This window comes from Thermobia domestica, chromosome 13, assembly GCF_964235325.1.
Source record: "Thermobia domestica chromosome 13, izTheDome1.hap1.1, whole genome shotgun sequence".
NCBI classification, from domain to species: domain Eukaryota; kingdom Metazoa; phylum Arthropoda; class Insecta; order Zygentoma; family Lepismatidae; genus Thermobia; species Thermobia domestica.
In genome coordinates, this window is record NC_137466.1 from 85,450,639 (window position 1) to 85,471,409 (window position 20,771).

A 20,771-nucleotide genomic window follows, 5' to 3' on the forward strand; every position below is an offset into this window, starting at 1 on the left:
GATCTTTCAAATTACTGATCGTTCCCTCCAACTTGGGGAACTAAATATTATTTTGCTTTTAAATTACAAGTCGCATCTGGTATGCTTAGAAAAGTGTACAGTATAATACATGAGTGTCCGCCGAGTATAAATAGGATTCGTGTCATTTTATCTCTTCAAAGTAACTGTAAAATAAAAGGAAAAATCAAAATCTGGAGTGCACAAGCGGCATACAAAGTACTATGAAATAGTGCAGACAGATTTTCTAAGAATTTATGTATTGCTAAAAAAATAAATAGAATGCACTATAGGGTGTCATGCTATGCTCATGATGAGTATCCTAACTTTGACGCAATTTCAGAAACAGATACCAACACTACTTTAAAATTTACACTGAATTCTGTGGCAGTAACAAGCGATGTCATTTTAGGGACAGATTGCTTATTGTTATTAGGTTGGTTGCAAATGAAATCTCCGCCTCAAGTGTGTCATTTTCAAAGTCTGAAAAAATTAAAACAATACCAAATAGTCACCGCCTGCAACATTATACATTTGCTGTCGCTCAGTCAACAATTGTATTCCGTAGCGAAAGAAGTCCGGAGTCTGTGATGCGAAGAAGTCCTCAATTGAACGTTGCATCGTCCGATTATCAGGAAGAAGTGCTGGAGATGCCATAAGAGATGATAGTTAGTGAGAGGTAAGTCAGGAGAATACGGATGAGAAAGGGTTTCATACTCAAACTCATGGCGAGTTTGCTGCATCCTTTGAGCAACACTTGCCCGTGCACTGTTATGCAACATGAGAGCACCACGACTTTTGAAAATTTCTGGATGCTTGTGGGCAAAACTGCAGTTCATTTCATTGAGTTCAACATTGTAACAATTGTAGTGATGATTTCGCTTCGACGGAGGGGGAAGATAGGATGTATGAACACATATCAGTAACAACCTCTTCTATGGGTTTTGGAAATTGTCCTGGACTTTGATCAAGATCCAACCACTGTTCTGACCGTTTGCAGTTAGCAGACCCACTTTTCATGCAAGAAACTTTCCTTGTTATTCCTTATATTCAGAAGTGAGCATATCCAGGCGGTGGCCAGTGTCAACTCATATCGCATCCATGAATCCAGCTTTTTCATCTCAACGATTGCAAGGAGCCGACAAACAGTATTGGGTGGTGTATGGGTCATTCCACGTCAACTCAACACAGTTATCCAGACTGACCTGTTTGGATTTCGATGAAATTTGGTACAGTTGTTGGCCTCATAGACCTATAGAAAAATATCAAATTATAGGTCTCTTGCTCGATTGGTTCTTAAGTTATTTAATTTTGAAATTTGAAAATTTCGAGAAAATTGGACGCGTTTTGAAATCTTTAATGAAGTACAGAGCATCAAGCAATGAAGATACAGACATGAGAGTGGTATCGTTTAAAAGATCTTTTAATGGACTTTTATATAAGATGCTACTTGGTACGGGTTATTTTGTAAAAAAAAAAAAAAAAAAAAATCCAAAAATGAAATTTTCAATTTTTTTTTTTCAAAAAGTAACAATTTTAAAATTTTGAAAAAATTCTCAAAATAAAAAATGAAATCTTTGTTTTACGTCCCACGGTTATGCCGGTTAGGCTAAAGGAGACTGTGATGATGAGTAATGAATGAAATGGTGGAATGAAGAAAGTGGGAGGAAACGGGAGAACCCCGAGAAAACCCACGCACACGGTGTTTGTCCACCACAAAGTTCACTTGGCGGGGGCTGGGAAATTCTCAAAATAAGTTTATAATGTCTGTTCACACCACCCAAAGTTTTGTTCTGGGATCTCCATGGGATCAGGAGTTACAGTGCATAACTCTCACACACACTCAGGGGGAAAAATGCAAAATATGTACATACTGCTTTAAAAAAATTAAATTAGTATAATATTTACACTTGCATCACTATCTCTGGTGACACGCCTTGAATTGCTGGAATTTCTCCACATTTTTTTTTTTTTTTCACTTCTTTTTCTGGTAAATTATATGTTCGACCAGTTGCTGTGACTGGATTGACTGTGCATATCACATCTGCAGTGGGAATCCACAGTATATCAGGTGCTGTAGGAAAGGAAAATGAAGATGATGGTCCTGAAGGGTGTAGGAAAGACACTTGTATCATCTGTTGTTCTTCATCTTTGGCCAGAACATAGCTCATCCACCACCTGTCACCGTAGATGGAAGTTACATATCCATTTATATCACTGAAGGCAACCCCCTTTCCGTCAGTTGTTACAGAATAGGTGGTTGCAATGGTTGAATTGGAAAATAATTTAACATTTATCTTTGTCTCACTCTGTAGGGGTATGAAAGCATGGAGTTGTTGTGTACCTGGAATAGTTATAGCTTTACTGTATCGGCTGGCCATTTGTTCTGCTTTTGTAATGTATTCCTCAAGGTTTACATACGTGAAGTCTATATTAGAGATATTCTTGTCAGCCCATTCACAGAGTTGCCTGAAAGTTGCTATTTGGTCTTCATGTGGCCTTTGAAGGCTTGCCCTAGCTGCCAGTTTTTTAACTGTTCCCTCAAGCCCATCACATGGGCCCTTTCCATGAGCTGTGGCTGCAAAATGCCATTCAGCTTCAACACCGAAGGTTTTTTTTTTATTATTATTATTATTTTCTTTTAATTTTAAATACTGGGCAGCCGACCCATGTGAAAAATAGTACATTTTGCTAGGAATTATTCAAACTTTGATTTCAGGAACTGAATCAATTTTGTATGGAATAGGTAAACAGCAGTAGTGTTATGGTGGAGGCAATCTGATACGATTACGTAATTGAAATGCTTTAATCCATCCTGTTTAAAATACAGAACAAAAGGGTGACTTGTGGCCTGTGTATTCGACCAGTGGTATGACTGCTTCATCTTGCAAAACAAATGAGTAATTCTCTTAAAAATCACAAATAACAACCACCTCTGTGTCCAGTAAGTGTTCCTTCAAATTACTCAAAAAAGAACTCTGTTATTTAGCGATGAAGTCATGACGAAGTAGTGCAGGTAGCCTCTCACAAAATAGGTCCACAAATTCGAGAACTGTTTTTCGGAGTATTTCCAAGTTACACCTATCGACACAGATCCACTGGCGGAAGGTAAGTGTCTCAATACCTTTTTCATCAAATGCCTGCTCCAAAATTGTTCTGATATTGTTTGCACCTGAGCATGAAACACATTTTGAAAAGTAGCAGTCTACAGAAGCTGGACTACAAACCACCATCTGTAGACAGTCCTTGTATGTAGTTATCTTACCGCTAGTAATTGATTCCATTCTGCTGTTTTCTATCATGAGTTTTACATTTTGATGTGTGGTGCACACACAGACTGAATGTGTACCACTCTTACCAGCAAAAAAACAGTTTTTTGGCCTCAATTCCGCAAATTTGGATAAACCCACTTTGAGTGGGAACTTTTCTTTGAACAGTTTGTAGGCTTCCTGTAAATTACAAAGCACCATCAAGCCCATCGGTTTCGATACTTTAACTTTAGTACCTGTGTTGTCCACCACAGAAATGCAGTCCTTAATTCCTGGCATCACTTGACTGACTTCGTCATTTGCATATAAGTCTTTGACATAGTTAACGGTTTCCTTTGGTAGGTCTTTTCCGGATTTCATGTCAGGGCTCGACAAGACACCTTTTTCTTTCAAAAGTGTCTTCGCATGTCTTACAATGTAGTTGGGGGCCTGAAATTCCTGCATTGTTTTTCTTATACTCCAATTATCGGGCACAAGGGGTCAGTAACAACCTTTTTCTCTACTTGTGCAGCTTGCATATATCTTTTTGACATGTTTTATGAAATCACATTCAGTGTCACTGTCTTCATCGGTAGTAGGTGCATTCAGCAATTTCCTCTTCACTGCAACACTGATCCTTGCTGCTTTCTCCTGCGAGTATGACTTGTAACCAATCTTCCTTTTATCCACAGGTGACTCTCGCACCTCTAAAAGAGAACTGTTTAGAGATTGAAGTGCCTCTGTTGTATTTGAATAAGCTAAATCACAAACATCTGCATCTTCTTGACTGCTGCCTGGTAGATGAGAAGCAGTATCTTGATCTTTCAAATTGGAAAGTTTCTTCCTGCAACTATCACACGCTTTAGAATTGTCACTTGTTCCTGGCATCAAGGCACACATCCACTGGGTCACAGGTCTAAATCCTTTCCTAACGTGTGAATGGTTAGGTTTGTTAAAAGGGTTAAAACAATTCAAACTCTGTCTCTTGTTTGAAGGATCCATTCTGCAGATTTGTAATACAGAACTCACTAGGACTAATCACTGAACACAATGCATTCACATGAATCAACTACTCTCTTTCAGATCTGGAGCTCCACTTCCACTGACTAATTACAGTGGAGTACGATTGGAAGAAGCAGTTCATAGTCAGGTGCGGACATGCATAAACTTGTCCAAACTTACAGTGGCAAGACTTGTCATTGGAAATTCTGCAAAGAAGAGAAACTTATGTCTTAACCAGTGACGGTGATTGGACGTTAAAAGTGTGTGTGTGTGTGTGTGTGGGAAGGGGGCGGGAGGGACAAGGCATTATCTGAATATTTGTATACGAGTATCAATGTTAGTTTTCCTGGTTGTTTCTAACACTGTTTGACGAAAAGTTATATAACTCACAGGATACTATATTTTTCAGTTAAAATACTATATAGTGTATTTCATGTTTTATTAAGCAAATTGACAAGAGCAATGCAAGTACGTACTAGCCATTTAACTCTTAAACTTGATTCCTTCCTCATGAACATCTTAAAATTCTGCCTGGAAAATCGTGTGATCAGATTATTTAATAGGTCTAACAATTTGCAAAACAAATAAATAGAAAAGATAATATTAATCACAGTAATGAACAATGAGGCCTTTTTTTGTAGAAGTTATACTGAAACTGGGGATTAATAAACAACTTATATTTTTAATTCCACAATGCCATTAAATGTATGTTATTATTCTTAGGAAATAAAAGACAGTAAAAACAAGCATATGCTACGACATTTAAAGAAATACGCCAATTGCAATACTAATTGCTTTGAATTGCAATTTAAACGCAATTCCTGTAGCTTTCTCAACTCCATAAAACAAATAACCAATACGTACTCACCCAACGGCAAATATTATATGACACCATTTTTTCTATGAACCAATAAGAGATCCAAAAACTTTACATTTCCAAATAAAACTACATACATTAAGGGGTCACTTCAAAAAGTAGGAGGCAACTTCCACAGGTTCTTAAGGAGCTCACACGAACATGATGCTGATCAGTACCACAGGGATCACTTTGCGATGTTCTGCCACCGGGGAAAAACCACCAGGGAATGGGGCGTTCATTCGCCATACCTGGCTCAACTGCACTGTTAATTGTTTTATTTTAATTTTATTTTATTTACTCTTTTGGCTTGCTCTACAGAATTTTCCAGTTTACGAAAATAATGCAATAAAAGAAAAGCAATTGTGTGCTCTCCATGGTGTAATTTCAGATGACCCTCTTCAATAACACACTAGCTAGTGACTGACTAGGTACCTCAGCCGGTTTGCTAGACGTATAGAACTTCTGATGTTAGACACGTGGCCGTAATACATCCCTGTATTGACTTGCTGAGGTGAGTGAGGTGAGGACTCACCACATAAGTAACTTCACCTCAGATGCGAGCGGTCCTTGCTTTGATCCAAGGAATGAGTCAGTCTTCTTTAGCGTAAAGACACAAACTTGAGATGCAAACTTTTTAAATTTCATTTTCCATTTACATTTTCGAGCGACGGTGGGAGGCAACAGTGATAGTGAAAAAGTCGAATTCAAAATTTCAATGAGTTTACAGGTTTCATGGCACTTACAGGCCGAAGAAAAGCTTTTGGATGTCTTCCTGTATGGGTATGTACACTCACCTAAAGGTCATACCGTTCAAACGTATCAAAACAGATTTTAGACTTAATATTTTTATAAAATTTTCTAGTTTTTTTTCTTTCTATTTCCAAAATGGTTCAAATGTTTTTGTTTATATTTCTTAAATCAACATACCATTAACAAGCCTATAATATGGTATAAGTCGTTTTGCTAGAAAAAAATTAAGGAGTATTTTTCTTTTTCTTTTTTTTTTTTTTTTTTCAGAAGATTATCTCATACATTGTTCGTACGATTTTGTTGATATTTAATAAATATTTCATTAACTCTGCACTACATTACTTCATATAAAAAATCTACAAGTAGCTTAGCTTGGAGGTGAGTTTCCTCCGAAGATTCTAAAAACGGCCATTATAACTTTGTTCATATGTTTTAGATAAATGTCATGTCATAAACAAAAATATTAACTGTAGAATGACTTCATTTCATTTAATAAATGGGAGCGGGAACATTAAGTGTGGTGATCCGTACTTTTTACTTGATGTCGAATAATTAAACGCTATGGTACTAAGTTCTAAATGGAAGTCTAATATCTTAAGTGGAATATAGTATTTTTTGATCCGAAATGTATACAAAATATCAGAAAGTTTTTGTTTCAATTACTTTCCATTTATTCTACAAAGAGTATGGAAACTGTAACTAGAACTGGTTTACCTAAAGGACTTAACTCCAATCCAATTCTAAGGGCAAAGAAAGTATTACAACAAGTTTGTATTAAAGTATCAAAAGATATATTTTCAAGTACAATTATGTAGAAAGTTGTTAATGTTCTATTAAGTTCACTTAAGACAGTCCTCTCATTTAAATACTATATTTATTACTGTAAACAAAATGAAGTGATTCATACTCACCGCAATAATTATGAAAGGAACGTTCTGGAGGATTACCAATCTTCTTATCAGTTTATTGAAAAGGTTTAAAAGAAACTGTACAAAACATGTAATGAAGGTGAAGGGGTATTTATAAAAAAAAAAAAAAAAAAAAAAAAAGTAATTCGAAGCAATTACACTACTTCACTGTTGCACAGTAGTATGTGACGTGAAATTGTGTAGTTGCTTCGAATTACTTTTTTTTTTTATCACTTCACCTTTATTACTCCCCCCCCCCCCCCTCTATACTGTTATGTTATACTTACTGTTTGTTTAAAGCCAACTGCCGTATACTGAGGAGCTTTCCTCATGGCTTGGACAAGATGCTTATGAGCAGCTGAATATTCCAACTGAATGGCTTTGATTCTTCCTAAATAGTACAAAAATCTTGCCCATTCATTGTTGCTTGCTGTTTCCGGAAACACGGATTTTGACACCAACTTGTCGGCCTATCAAAAAATACATATTCATTGTTAAATCGCAACTATCTATAGTTTTTATTAAATTCAAGATATTTCCCTCAAAATATTCAAGTTTTTTTCCCCTTGAAAAGTATTCTTTACAAATAAAGAAAAACAGCTAAAAAATTGAACTTAAAACGATTCGTACAACAGAAAAATGTCCAAGCTGAAAATTTACACAAATTCTTGGTGGTAACAGGTATTTATTACAACACATCAAACAGGTATTTATTATGACTAAACCATGTTTTATGCTCAACATAGTATCATTACTTTTCTTTCACCTTCATACATTAAATCCTAAAAATAAAGACGAAAGAAAAGTGTTAGCATAATTGTGAAATGAAAATCGCGCGTTTTTTGAACGACCCGCGTAATGTCCGCACCTGCATTTTGATACCGCGATTTTAGTAATAAGAATAATAAAAAAAAGTGCGGACATTACGCGAACGTATACGTATTTGCTAATATATCAGTTCAAACTGGGAGCCAGATTGTGATAGCCAAAGAGCTGGAACGAGCATCTCGGAAACAGTGTAACCTGTCGGATGTTCGTGTGCAGCCGTGGTTAGTGGTGGGAAAAGAATGACAAACTAGCACCAAACAACAAAGCATGGGGCAGCCACAACTCACTACTGATGTCAGATGTCAACTGTCGGATGTAGACTGTCAACATTGGTACAACAAACAGGATGCAAATTTTGACACAAAAACAGTTTCTTTAACAGTAGACGAAGCACGAATGTGTTACAGCTCACAGTTTACCGTACACTGTTTGATATTGGCCTAAACCACCGACGTCCCATACATGTGTCAGTGTTAACCGCACGGCATTGTCGATTACAATTGGAATGGGCCCGTGTCATCGTCACTGGACTGCCGAGCAATGGCACAATGTTGCATGGTCAGACGAATCACGATGCTGCGTTCATCATATTGATGGTCTGATCAGAATCCGTCGTCCTCCAGGTGAACTGATGCTCGAGACGTGCACTACAGGAAGACGACAGGTCAATGATGGCTCCATTATGATTTTTAGAAACTTCACATGGTCATCCATGAGCTCAGTAATGTGTGTGGATGACACCATGATGTCTCCTTGCTATCGGCAGGTCATTGCTGATCGTGTACACCCATTCATGTCTTCCATGTTTCTAGCTGGCAATGGCATCTTTCAGCAGGACAACGTTCTTTGTAGTAAGGTCAACATTGTGCTGCAGTAGTTCGAGGAGCATAGTGGTGCATTTTAATTGTTGCAATGGCCTCCAAACTCATCCGATCTTGACCAAATTGAACACATTTGTGATGCCATTGAACGTCAGATCCGAGTACATCGCGGAATTTAGTAAAACATGTGTACAGGTGTGGTGCGCCATGTGTCGTTACTTCCATGCGAAATACATTACTTCTGTCCTGTGAGCCAAAGGTGAACATACTAGATATAGCTAGTCATAATGTTTTGGCTAGCCAATGTATTTTAATTGCTGAATTTTGCTGCAAGCTTTGAACGTTGTCTACATTACCTTGCAAATGTACACCAATTTGAGAATATTTTTAATACTGCACTCGTTAATGTTTTACTCATAATTTGTTTGGTGCACTCTTTTCATCCCTTACATCCACTCCCTGCCATTGGATTTTTCTTTGCATATTTTATAATTAGTAACTAATAATACCATCACAAACACTGGACTACTCATCATTTATTAAAATTATTTTTCTCACTCAGTATAAAAACGCACTAAAATATTCAAACAAAATCATTTACCACGATCAAGATAAGCATTTAAATAGCAGCAACAACTAAAATTTTCGAACTTACAGTCAATTTACTTAATATTAGACAAATAAAGCTTATTTACATTATTTTTATATGAGTGTCAATGACGTCAGTCTGTTTGTAGTCGCTAAATGAAATTTGAATTTCTTTCTTTCAAATACATACATTGGTTTTATGAGATTTCTGGTTTCGAACTAATCGTTCATTACTTCTGGTAGTTTCTTTAAATTTCTTCTTTGTGACACATTTCGTAGGTACTTTATCAACTACTTAATAAGCTCCAGCGTTCACAATGCTTCATTCAAAAAAGCAATTTTGTGAGATACGACATTACAAAATTGAATACCTATATACTTTCTCTTAGCCACGCGTGATCTAATCTGTACGTTCTTTTTGAAAATAACTTCACATTTATCGGTCTATATGGTCGATGTAATCTGCTTTTCGTATTTTTTACTCTCGTTCTTAAACAAAGGTTTCAAGGACAATACGGAATTTCTTCCATCAACGTTGCGTGGTCTGTGATAGCTTCATACCAAAGCAAGTCCTTCGGTCAGCATATATGACAAGTGTTCGAATATCAACATTAACTTTCATGTTCTACTCTATAAAGAGTGAAAAGTAGATGTGACGCATTGGACAAACACACACATGTTTGTCGTTAAGAGCTGACCTTTCTCCCTTTCTGTAAGTCGTAAACATCACGTTGGAGCAGGAGTTACAACAGTATTGTACAAGCAAATTATTATTAAATTAATGACAGAGAATTGCAAGTAGTTTGGAAATGAGTCACTCTCTCAGTTTCGTACGTTTAATTACTCTAAGTGAAAGAGTTGAAAATAAACTACATGCCCGTCGACCAAGAATTTCAACAAATTACGTCATGTAGCCTGCTTTTGGAGCTCATATTCTAATAGACCAGAGAATTATTGTTAGAGAAATAGCTTTAAAAAATTACTGTTAGAGAAAAAGAGAATACTATTAGAGAAATTGCTGAAAAAAATTGAAGTAAGCATTGCTAGTGTAAGAATTGTTCTAACTAAACCGAAATGAATCCTATATAGATTTCCGGCCTTTTGGAGCCAACAGTTAAATCTGAACCAATCCAATCCAAACAGGGAAAACATTATTTTAATTATAAAAAACATAGTAAGTACGGTGTCAGGCATATCATTAACTTAAAACAAAACCAAACAAATATATATATATATATATATATATATATATATATTATGCCTGTATATTTAATCCTGTGAAAACTGAAGAACTCTTTTGCTTCCTTCGTCGGTGACGGTGAGAAAAAACAGAAGCCAAAGTAAAATTCACATCCCAATTGGTCAAAATTAAATACACAGATTTTATAATTTCATTATACGGGTTTACTTTATGTCAACACTCTAACCATATAGTGTCTACTTTTTATTTGAAACTGTAGCTCCTAGCCACGTATTCACAACTTTCATTTGCACTTTGTGACGGAGCTTCGATATCACTTGGGAGTTTCATCCAAAATAGTAAATGTGTGATCATTATTTAGCTTCTCATATTTCAACTTATTTGACATTCTACTCAACTTTCTAGAATCAACGGCAAGACATTAACTGCACGCCCTACTGGTTATGGTACATATCATTCAATATTAGTTACTTCTGTGCAATATATATATTCTTTTTAATACGATACAGTAATAGCCCGGAAAGTTATTAGTATTTCTGGAAAATGACCAATGGATTCTTAAAATATCAGAATATAAATACTCTTATCACTTGAACCTACAAAACCCCACCTGAATTGTAATATTGAATCGCTACGATCACTAAGACACCAACAGTTAAAAGAAGGTCTTAAAATAACACTAAAATTTTCCTTTGTTTTCTGACAACTTACCCTTAAAAATGTGCGGGAAAAAAGCCCAAGTCGTAGTTAACATTTAGTACTCATATATTCTGAAATAGCGTAACGCTGTGTAAATAATAAGTTATTTGTGAGCAACTGACTTAATATGCTCACTTCTATTTTTCATATTGAACTATCCTCAATCAGTAAAAACTTAATAAAGATTTACATCCTTATAACGTAGTATAACATTTTATTCGAATTATTACGTAGAATCTGATATCTGGAGATTTCCTTAATCAAACAAATTAAAAGATTTAAAATATAGCCAATGTAATGGAACTAACATACATTTCCTTATAGAAAACCCTGTTCTCTAGAACAGTTATGACGATCTTCTCACCTGATCATACAAATTGTAATGTAAATAATTTCTCAGCAGACAGTTAATAAGTACAGCTTGTCCCTCAAAATCATTACGTAGAGTAGCCGTTCGAAGACGAGTGTGCAGAAACCTTAAAATACAAATAAATAAAACAGAATTTAAAATAATAGATGCTTGTGGATATTTTTAAGTTTCACTTATAAATGAATACAATTTGGAATCGTAGTTACACAGATTTAATACATAGGTACAGTAACGAATGAGTGCACTCCCTCTAACATTTCTGAATTAATGATTTGCTTTTAGTAATTCTCTTATGTTCATTTTAACATGTAAAAAATTGTATTCTATCTGTAAATTGAAAATAATTACTTTCTCATATCAATACAAGCCTTAAAATAGGTCGGCTTTCTATTCTCGATGGAATATATGTTCGGATCGATCGAAACACATGATATGCGTCCACACGTCATATGTCATACATCTTTGGTGCTGAAGAGATTAGTTTAATTCTACACAAACGAAAAAAAAAAAAAAAAAGTTGGGATTTAAAAACGAAGCCAAGCCAGGTGTGAAACTGTTTATACACGTCATTTTTGAAATTCAATATGTATTCTGGGCCGCGGTAGCTCAGTGGTAGAGCGTTCACCTCTGGTACACGGGGTCCCGGGTTCGATCCCAGCCCCCGCTAAGTGAACTTTGTGGTGGACAAACACCGTGAGCGTGGGTTTCCTCGGGGTTTTCCCGTTTCCTCCCACTTCTTCATTCCGCTATTTCATTCATTTCTCATATCACCGTCCCCTTTAGTCTAGCCGGCATAACTGTGGGACGTAAAATTCAAAGATTTCATTTCATTTTCAATATGCATTCTACAATAATTTGATTTTCTCTTCTGATTTCTAATCGAACGTACATTTGCAATATTCAGTTCCAACTACAAAACAGTAGGATTAAATTGGTTTGTTTGGGATTAAACGTTCTTTTTTCAGTGCCATAATAAGTAGTTGCAGAACTAAAGAATTTATACAGGAGCCAAAACCATATAAGTCTACACTTGGGAAACAGAAACGGGATATACAAAGACCAAATTTTATATTTTCTCTCTCCATCTAGTACGGCCTCTCTTTAACTTCTTTAACTTATTCACATAATTTGTAAATGTGACTTTCATTACTTAATAAGACCAACGTGTATTTTAACAAGAAATGAAATTTCTAATTTTACCTCCCACACTGATGTCCTATAGGCTAAAGGAGACGAATGATTAAAGGAAGTGTATGATTATGACAGGAATTGGCGGAATGTTAATGTGGGAGAAACGGTCAACTCCGAAGAAAGAAAAAAAAACTAGACATAACGTCCATCACATTGACATGGTATGGGTTCGAATCAGAGACCTCTCGCACGAAAGGTGAGTGCTCTACCTGGCTACCGTGTCCTTTCAGACTATTTTGGTTTTCAGATGAGAAACAGAGCAACCAATCGATTTTACTTTACACTATATCTCAGGAGTTTTCTCGAGACTATATGGTTAACATATCTTCGGAGTGGGAATCACGGGTTTGATTCCCAATGGGAGCTTATGTAGTCCCGGTCCCATGTTAAGATGTACCTTGACGCATCATGTAACATCAAGGTTGAAAGGGACGTTAAATTCCAATCCAATCAACTAATCTATACGTGCGAACTGAATAAAAATTCAAACATTGAAAACTTACTCTTTCATTCTTTACCCTTTCATTATACAGGATATTGTGTACAGAAAACTGAACATATTCGTCTGATTCTCATATAATATCTAATTTAACCATATACAGATATTCATTAGCATGGGAACTTGGTTGCCAAGCATAACGAAAGTTGTGGTACTATCTATGTGATCTGAATGATGATACCTACCTCAGGAGTGGAAGTGTGGGGGTTGATAGGAACAGAATTGGGTAGCGTAGTGGTTAGTTCACCGACACGACAAACCGGAGACTTGGGTTCCATTCTCGGCCCAGTAACGCTTTCTCACTTTTCCACTCAAGTTACTCTTTTAAACTATATCTAATCATCCTCGGCTTGAATTAAGATAAAGTTCTTCAACCTCTTATCCCAGTACGAGATAAAATGTCTATTTTCTTTCATATTTTCTTTAGGGTAATGGAGATGAGATGAGTTGATTTTAAAAGAGGCAGCGAGGCTATATGAGATAGGATCTACTGACTAACGTGGAATCTGGACCACATGAGTTCCCGCCCGGTAATGGAGATGATTAATGAAACTGAATAGTTATAAAACAATTGATGGACGGGTAATGTGAGAGAAAACGGGAAGACATTGAAAAAAAATTACACACACCATGTTGTTCACCACAGCTTCGTCAGGGATCGAACCTGGAACACATCGCACCAGAGGTGAGCGCTTTACCACTGAATCACCGTGTCCCCTTAGCCCAATGGAACATACACATTGTAGCTGCACTTCTACCCTTATTCCTCTTCCTTCTCTCTTGTGATTACCAGACGAACTTGTAACAACATTGTCATCGAAAGCAAATAATATATAAGGTTAAATAATAATAATAAAATGATTAATGTGGTTGTACTATTATTGAATAAGCATTATGAAAATCATTTGTACATCTAGAAACATTTACTTCATCTGCTGCTAAGGTAGAATTTATTATTTCTGTCATGCCAAATGAACGTTCATTTTAAACTTTAAAAAAGCAAATGCGATAATACTGCTGTATATACTAAAATCCAGCAGCACTCAAGCGAAGGAAACAAACACACCAGTGGTGTCATTCACTTGGTTTGCGCTCGAACCGGAGATTAAAAAATCTTAAGATTCCCAGAACCGGTTGTTAAAGTTGTATTTCTACGTCTAAATGCGGTACTTACGAAAAAATCTTTGGTAGAATTTTTGAGAATCAATATACAATCTGTAAAGTATGCTGTGTGACTTAATCATATAACCTACACATAATACTACAGTAATAATATAAATACCAAATAACTTACTGTACTAATAATAGAACAAGTTGTTAACTACTAATGGAACAGTTGTTAAATACTAATCATAGAACCAGTTATTAAATGATTTGAGTGACATCACTGAGTCACACCTACCCTCTAATTTTATCCAGACCATTTGTCAACTCATAGCTTCTTGAATGGTAGAAATAGCACTTTGCAGCAACTAAATCAATTGTTCTTCTATTCTGAGAAGTTATCTTCTGCATTAAGTGATCTATAATATAAATATATATTTCATCATATGACAATAAATGAATTAAATATGAAACATGAATACAGCAAGTTGGTCTTGGTTCCCGAATAAACAGTTCTATTCACACTCTAAAATACTTCGATAACATTTTTGGGGTTAGAGGAAGATGAGGTAAACTAACTTCGTTTGGCTCACTAATATAATCATTAAATACATGTTTTTTGTTAATAACTTCGTAAAGGAGGAACCAATTTAGAAGTAGGTAAGTATAGTATAGGTAAGTAGACTACGAAAAATTACTTCATTTTACATTTTTTTTTAAATGAGCCATTTTTACAATTACAATATCAAAAGCACAGCCACGGCAACTGTACTATTTAGTTATTTTTTTCACATAATGTGTGTTATTATGTTTGTCCGAAAAAATGTGAAAATCTAGTCCTTCGCATAATATTAACATTTCCTTGTTTTGATTCTTCAATTTACTTTGTAATTTACAATTACAGCTGTAATCAATTGTTTGCCTCGACTGATAACACTTATTAATAACTTGAAAATTAAGAAGAAAAAATGATGACTTCTTGATAGCTTATTACCATTTTTCTGTTGTGAAAAATGAATGCAGTAGTTAGATTTCATTTTTATGCAACAAGTATTAATATGAAATAAATTAAAATCTCTGTTACCTTATTTGTTTTATATCTTCAACAGACACTAACATTATTTCAACCACCTATTTTAAAATGTAACGATATGCTGTGACGAAGTTTATTCAGTTAGAACAGTGTATAAGTTGTCAATAACTTCATGCATCGCTGAAATATGGTACTTAGCAGCAGTGAACACAATACACATTAAATGAGTAGTACATTCGAGTAGTGGTGGTTTTCAACGTTTTCTCACGAAACTGAATTGTAGTTACAGAATTAAAAGAAGATCGAGTTAAAGATGTAGGAAATTGGCATTTGCATGTAAGAAGAAGCTGAAACCTTTGGGGTGACCATGGGAAAATATGTAGTTGAAATATATTGTGTTCATTGAAGATCAACTCAAATAAGACAACAAACCTCTTACCTCACACATAAAAAAGGAATAAACAAGTTTAAACAAGATTATACCTGAGCAAGCTGATGCCTCCTTGTTTTTCTCTGAATCCAGCAATTTCAACAGTACCAGAAGATGTATATACGCATCCACTTCTGGCAGCAATGGATTACTTGATGTTTTAGAACTTCTCATACGTTGAGCAGGATAGTGGCAAGCATCAGTTTCCATAGGCTGAAACACATGGATTTCTTATTAAAGTTCCTCAACAATAACTCGCATCAAGCATGTAAGCAGGAATTTATTTCGGAAGGCGTTCAAAGTTTTCGAGGAGGGAGATTTAAATTCAACATGAGGATGAATTATATTAACATCTGTAAAATCATCTCTAAAATTAGACAAAATTTATAGAAAAGTAGATGTTTCGGAGGAAGTGGGTTACGTCCCTGTGTACATCCCTAACTCACATGTTACATACTAAATTTCTATCCCTCCAAACTAGTATATAATTACTACGCGCAACTGTTACACGATAGGATATATATATACATTTCAAAATCTAATAATTTCCATTTCCAAATATCAAAATAGCTTGTTCTTCCATTTCCTTTAAAAGGTAAGAGAAAAATATACTCTGACTGTTACTTTAGATGCAAGACAGTGTGTTCCCCTACTAATGAATGGCAAGTTCCATCGTAATTTCGATAATCACGAATGTTTCCACGCAAGAAATAACTTCACTGTATGAACGTAAAAACTTGCACAAATCTACTTAATTGTAATTATATATATAAAAACAACTGAAATGTTATTCCTTCTTATTGTTTCGGGACTTATATATTAATTCTACAATGATAAAGCCATTAACTGTCGGAAGTAGAGTCGAGAAACAAACAAAAAAGCAATCCTTCCTTTCACCACATCCTCGCTGTCTACTTCTGTTCATCCTATTTAGATGACCCTCATACTACAAACCATTTTTATTATTATTTTCAAAAACAAATGCTGCGTAATATTAAGACAAATTCATGTCTTTGACCACTTTTAACGTACATTCGAAACATCTTGTTTCCCTCCTTAACTCCGAGTTCATATACTTCACGACAACGCAAAAACGGAAATTACTCCACAATTTATTTTTCTACTATTTTCTTAGTAAATGTTTCATAACTGCTTAAGGAATGAAAATTTCCAACGATGACGCGTAGCAAAGCATTCAAACTTCCCTGACACAAAATAGTTCTTAAAAATGTATTTAAAGTATCATCATTTCGAAATAAATCAACTAATATACATAATCGATTTGATAAATCTTGCTCCATAAGGCAACACATATTATAAGTATTTTATTTCCAGACAAAAATGAAAACTTAAATTACTTCAATTAACGTTTCATCTCCAAATAGTACTTGTGATCAGTCAGTCAAAACAATTCTGTCAAATTTTTATTGAGTATTATACATTGACTAACTTCGCGCGCACGGTACATCAACGCTTAGATTCATGGATTACACACTAACAGAAAGAACAAGGAAGAGTTGAGTTGATTTTAATTTAGCGTCCCTTTCAGCAGCGAGGCTATATGAGACGTGGACCTACTGATTAACGTGGAATCCGAACCACATGAGCTCCCGCCGGGAAGAACAAGGAAGAGTTCACATAACCGAACACATATGCATAAGCCTGACTGTTACAAACTATTAGTATTAATGTTTTTATTACCATCATTACAGTAATATTATCCTCATTACTTTAACTTATTCACTGTAAAATTAGCTTTATGCACATTTTGATGAAAGAAACTTCAACAAATCCGTGAACCTCAAGCCAAATAGTTAACCAAGCAGAAGAAAAAAATTCTGCCTAGACTTACCTCATCGACGTAGCATAATAAAGCCTCCTTATCCTTTGTAGAATGAGTATAGAATCCATTAATTATTCTTCGTAGAACAACAGCATTAAGTTTTCTTCTAGTATTAGGCAGAGCTCGTAATACTCTTAAAATAAATCTGGGTTCCTTGTTATTCACAGCCTTCTCAATCTGACGTGCATGTTCACGAATATCTACAAAATAAATCGATTTATAGGTTTTCATTTTACACAGTGCTATACCGCTTTAGTAATACTGGGAACTTATTTCGACTTAGTTACAGGAAGCGTGATTTTATACAACTATTTGAATATACTTTCCACACAAAAATATTTCAAATTAAAAATAAATATATACAGTACGATCACTGAAAGTATACCATTGGAGTCACCTTAATCCTCATTTCCCGTTCCCCTACTTTGTTCATACTTCAATCACACTTTTATAGAGTATGCAGCGGTACCTCATAGCGGCAGTTTGATCATATCAATCGTAACAGTATTGAAGATTAAGTATCCATGGGACTTTGATCGTAACACGGTCTTGAAAGCTCGTGAGCGAAGGCCAGTTACATTTGGGATTCATTTCAAATATCTGAAACTTCTTGCTCGACAATCTTCAGATTTTTTCATAAGGATAATTGCTTCAGGGTGAGAATTGAAAGCTATAATTTTTTCTATTTTCTCCCTTACCAAAAACAGTAGCCATGTCATGGGAATAAAGGGTTTGATTGGTCAACAACGCTTGCATTGTGAATTCAAATGTGGACTGATATTAGTGGAAGCAGTTTCTATTGCCAGTCGACCAGAAAGATATAAGTTAAGGCAATGTCAGGCCTAGAGATGTGGATCGGGTAAATACCCAGTGGGTAGGTAAATAAAAAATGGGTATTTACCCCTTTTGTATTTACCTACCCAAAAAATGACTATTTTCCGAAAGTTCAATTATTTTGAAGTTTTAAGAATTGTTAACCTACCGGTGACTTTTTTTTTTTTTTTTTAATATTTTGGGGTCTGTCGAGCGTGTTTTCTTGTTCATTCACTATATATATGCAAAATAATAACCAATTTACCCCGTTCATGTGCAGTGCGGGTTTGCAGGCACTTTTGACCATAGCTCACCTGCGATACAATTTTGGATATTATGTTATTCTATGTTACAACGACATCTAAAACCTTTTTTTGTATTTTTCTCGAAGAACTTCATAGGTAAAGAGATCAAAATATTGAATCGAGTGTTTTGAAAGGGGGGAATGGTGCGGATGAGCTGTTACAAATTTTCAGACGAAGCCCTCGCGTACACATATAACTACATGCATCTAAGTTTGAACAACATCGATTAAGCCAATCTTGAGAAATAATTAACTTTTCCGAGTTTACATCATTGCTCACGAACAAATCAGAGTCAGAGTTGAAACATGAGAAATTAATGTCTCCTGGGGGAACCTACATTACCACCCTCTTGTCGTCTCAAGATTGATCTCGGGCTATTTTACTATACTTATCCACCTATGCCCTTTCTTCACCAAGGTGTGAACGGCTTTTAAACTTCGATTAGTTTCGCCAAGACTTAAAAAATTAAGAAATCGTAGTATGACTTCAAGCCTTAGGTTGTCCAAACATAGAAATTGTATATAAACCCTCTTTGTTATTTGGTCTAGGAATTAATTCGTGCGGTTGGTACGCACACATTGAAGCTGTAGTACAAACACAAAATACATAAATACCTTAAGAAAAATATTGTCCATCGCTAGCCACCACTTTCGCCCATCTGTCAGGCAATGTACGGATTCCGTGGCGAAAGAAGTCCTCATCCTTGGAAGCGATCCAGTCAGAGACCCATGTTTCGATATCTTCTGAAGAAGTAAACCGCTGTCCAATCAAATCGTTGTTCATGCAATCGAACAAGTAGTAGTCCGAAGGAGCAACGTCTGGTGAATACGGCGGGTGGGGTAAAACTTCCCATCCGACATTTTCTAAATAGGTTTTGACCGGTTTTGCAACATGTGGGCGAGCGTTATCATGTTGAACAATAAGTTTATCATGTCTGTTCTCCCATTCTGGTCGTGTTCTGGCCAGAGCTTGCTTCAAACGCATTAATTGTCGTCGATAACGTTCTCCATTCATAGTTTCACCCGGTTGCAGCAGCTCATAGTACACCACACCTTTCATATCCCACCATATGCACAGCATAACCTTTGCACAGTGAATATCTCGTTTTGGTTGTGATGGACCTGGTCCACCTGGTTTCACCCAGCCTTTTTTCGTTTAGGGTTCTCGTAATGGATCCACTTCTCATCACCCGTAATAATTCGATGCAGAAACCCCTTTCTGCTCTGTCGTTGAAGCAGCAATTCGCAAATGGTTTTTCGTCTTTCAACGTCTCTGTCTTTCAATTCATGTGGAACCCAATGTGACATCTTTTGAATCATTCCCATGGCTTTCAAGCGTTTGGAGACTGTTGTTTGATCAACGCCTAATGCTGCTGCAAGTTGTTCCTGCGTTTGACACGAATCCTGCTCGAGCAATGCTGTCAATTCTTCGTCTTGAATTTTTTTTGGCTGTCCAGCTCGCTCTTGGTCTGCCAAGCCGAAATCACCACTTCTAAACCGTGCAAACCACTTCTGACACGTTCGCTCAGCTAGAGCATGGTCACCATACACTTCCACCAAAATACGATGACTTTCAGTCGCACTTTTCTGCATGTTAAAGTAATGCAGCAGGACACCCCGCAAAAACACTTTATCAGGCACAAATTGCGCCATGTTCACTTAACTACAAACTGGTGTTGTTGACGCTTTAATCCACTGCCCTATACTACGAACGATACGCGATGACAGGGGTTTGCAACACATGTGTGGATACACGGAACTGTGGGACGCTCCGTTCGTTGCGCCATCTCTTGTCCACCCGCACGAATTAATTCCTAGACCAAATAAATCCTTGGGAGACAGACCCAGTTTTAAATGTAAAGTTTGTGATACGCCGCCGATTTTCAAGAACCCTATCAAGTTATTGTGTATTTTCATTTGAGAACAGATGTTTTGAGACTCCTTCAATCCAACAATTTTTCCCGAAATGTGCAATTTTGAAATTTTAAAATTCTCAGATGTGTTTCACAGACAACTCAGACAACCGTCATACGAATAAAAGATGAACGAAAGCTGGATCATGTATCTAAAGCATTATATATCAGAGGCTACAACTAATTGAATAAAGACCAAAATTATCAAAATCTTTCCAAGTTGAACATTATGAAGGTTCAAGTTAATCATGAAAAGATGGTATCTTATGTCTACTAGTTTCCAATTTAAAAGAACATTTTGGAATAATTTTAATGAAAGTAGAAAGTGAGTTTGATATAGTAAGTATAGTCACATTTATTATACGAAAAA

The 20,771-nt window shown here is 35.9% G+C and overlaps 1 protein-coding gene across 3 annotated transcripts in view; it reads right to left on the reverse strand.

Annotated features, from left to right (window-relative positions):
* Rpn3 (regulatory particle non-ATPase 3) overlaps window positions 1-20,771 on the reverse strand; it is a 120,909-nt gene that overhangs the window by 80,893 nt on the left and 19,245 nt on the right. For all 3 annotated transcript variants that reach the window (XM_081736003.1, XM_081736004.1, XM_081736005.1), the window contains 5 exons: window positions 17,381-17,571; window positions 15,582-15,741; window positions 14,364-14,484; window positions 11,266-11,377; window positions 7,052-7,234 (listed from right to left, as the gene is read on the reverse strand). In XM_081736003.1, coding sequence (XP_081592129.1) covers window positions 7,052-7,234; window positions 11,266-11,377; window positions 14,364-14,484; window positions 15,582-15,741; window positions 17,381-17,571 — 767 coding nt within the window. The remainder of the gene's footprint in view (window positions 1-7,051; window positions 7,235-11,265; window positions 11,378-14,363; window positions 14,485-15,581; window positions 15,742-17,380; window positions 17,572-20,771) is intronic.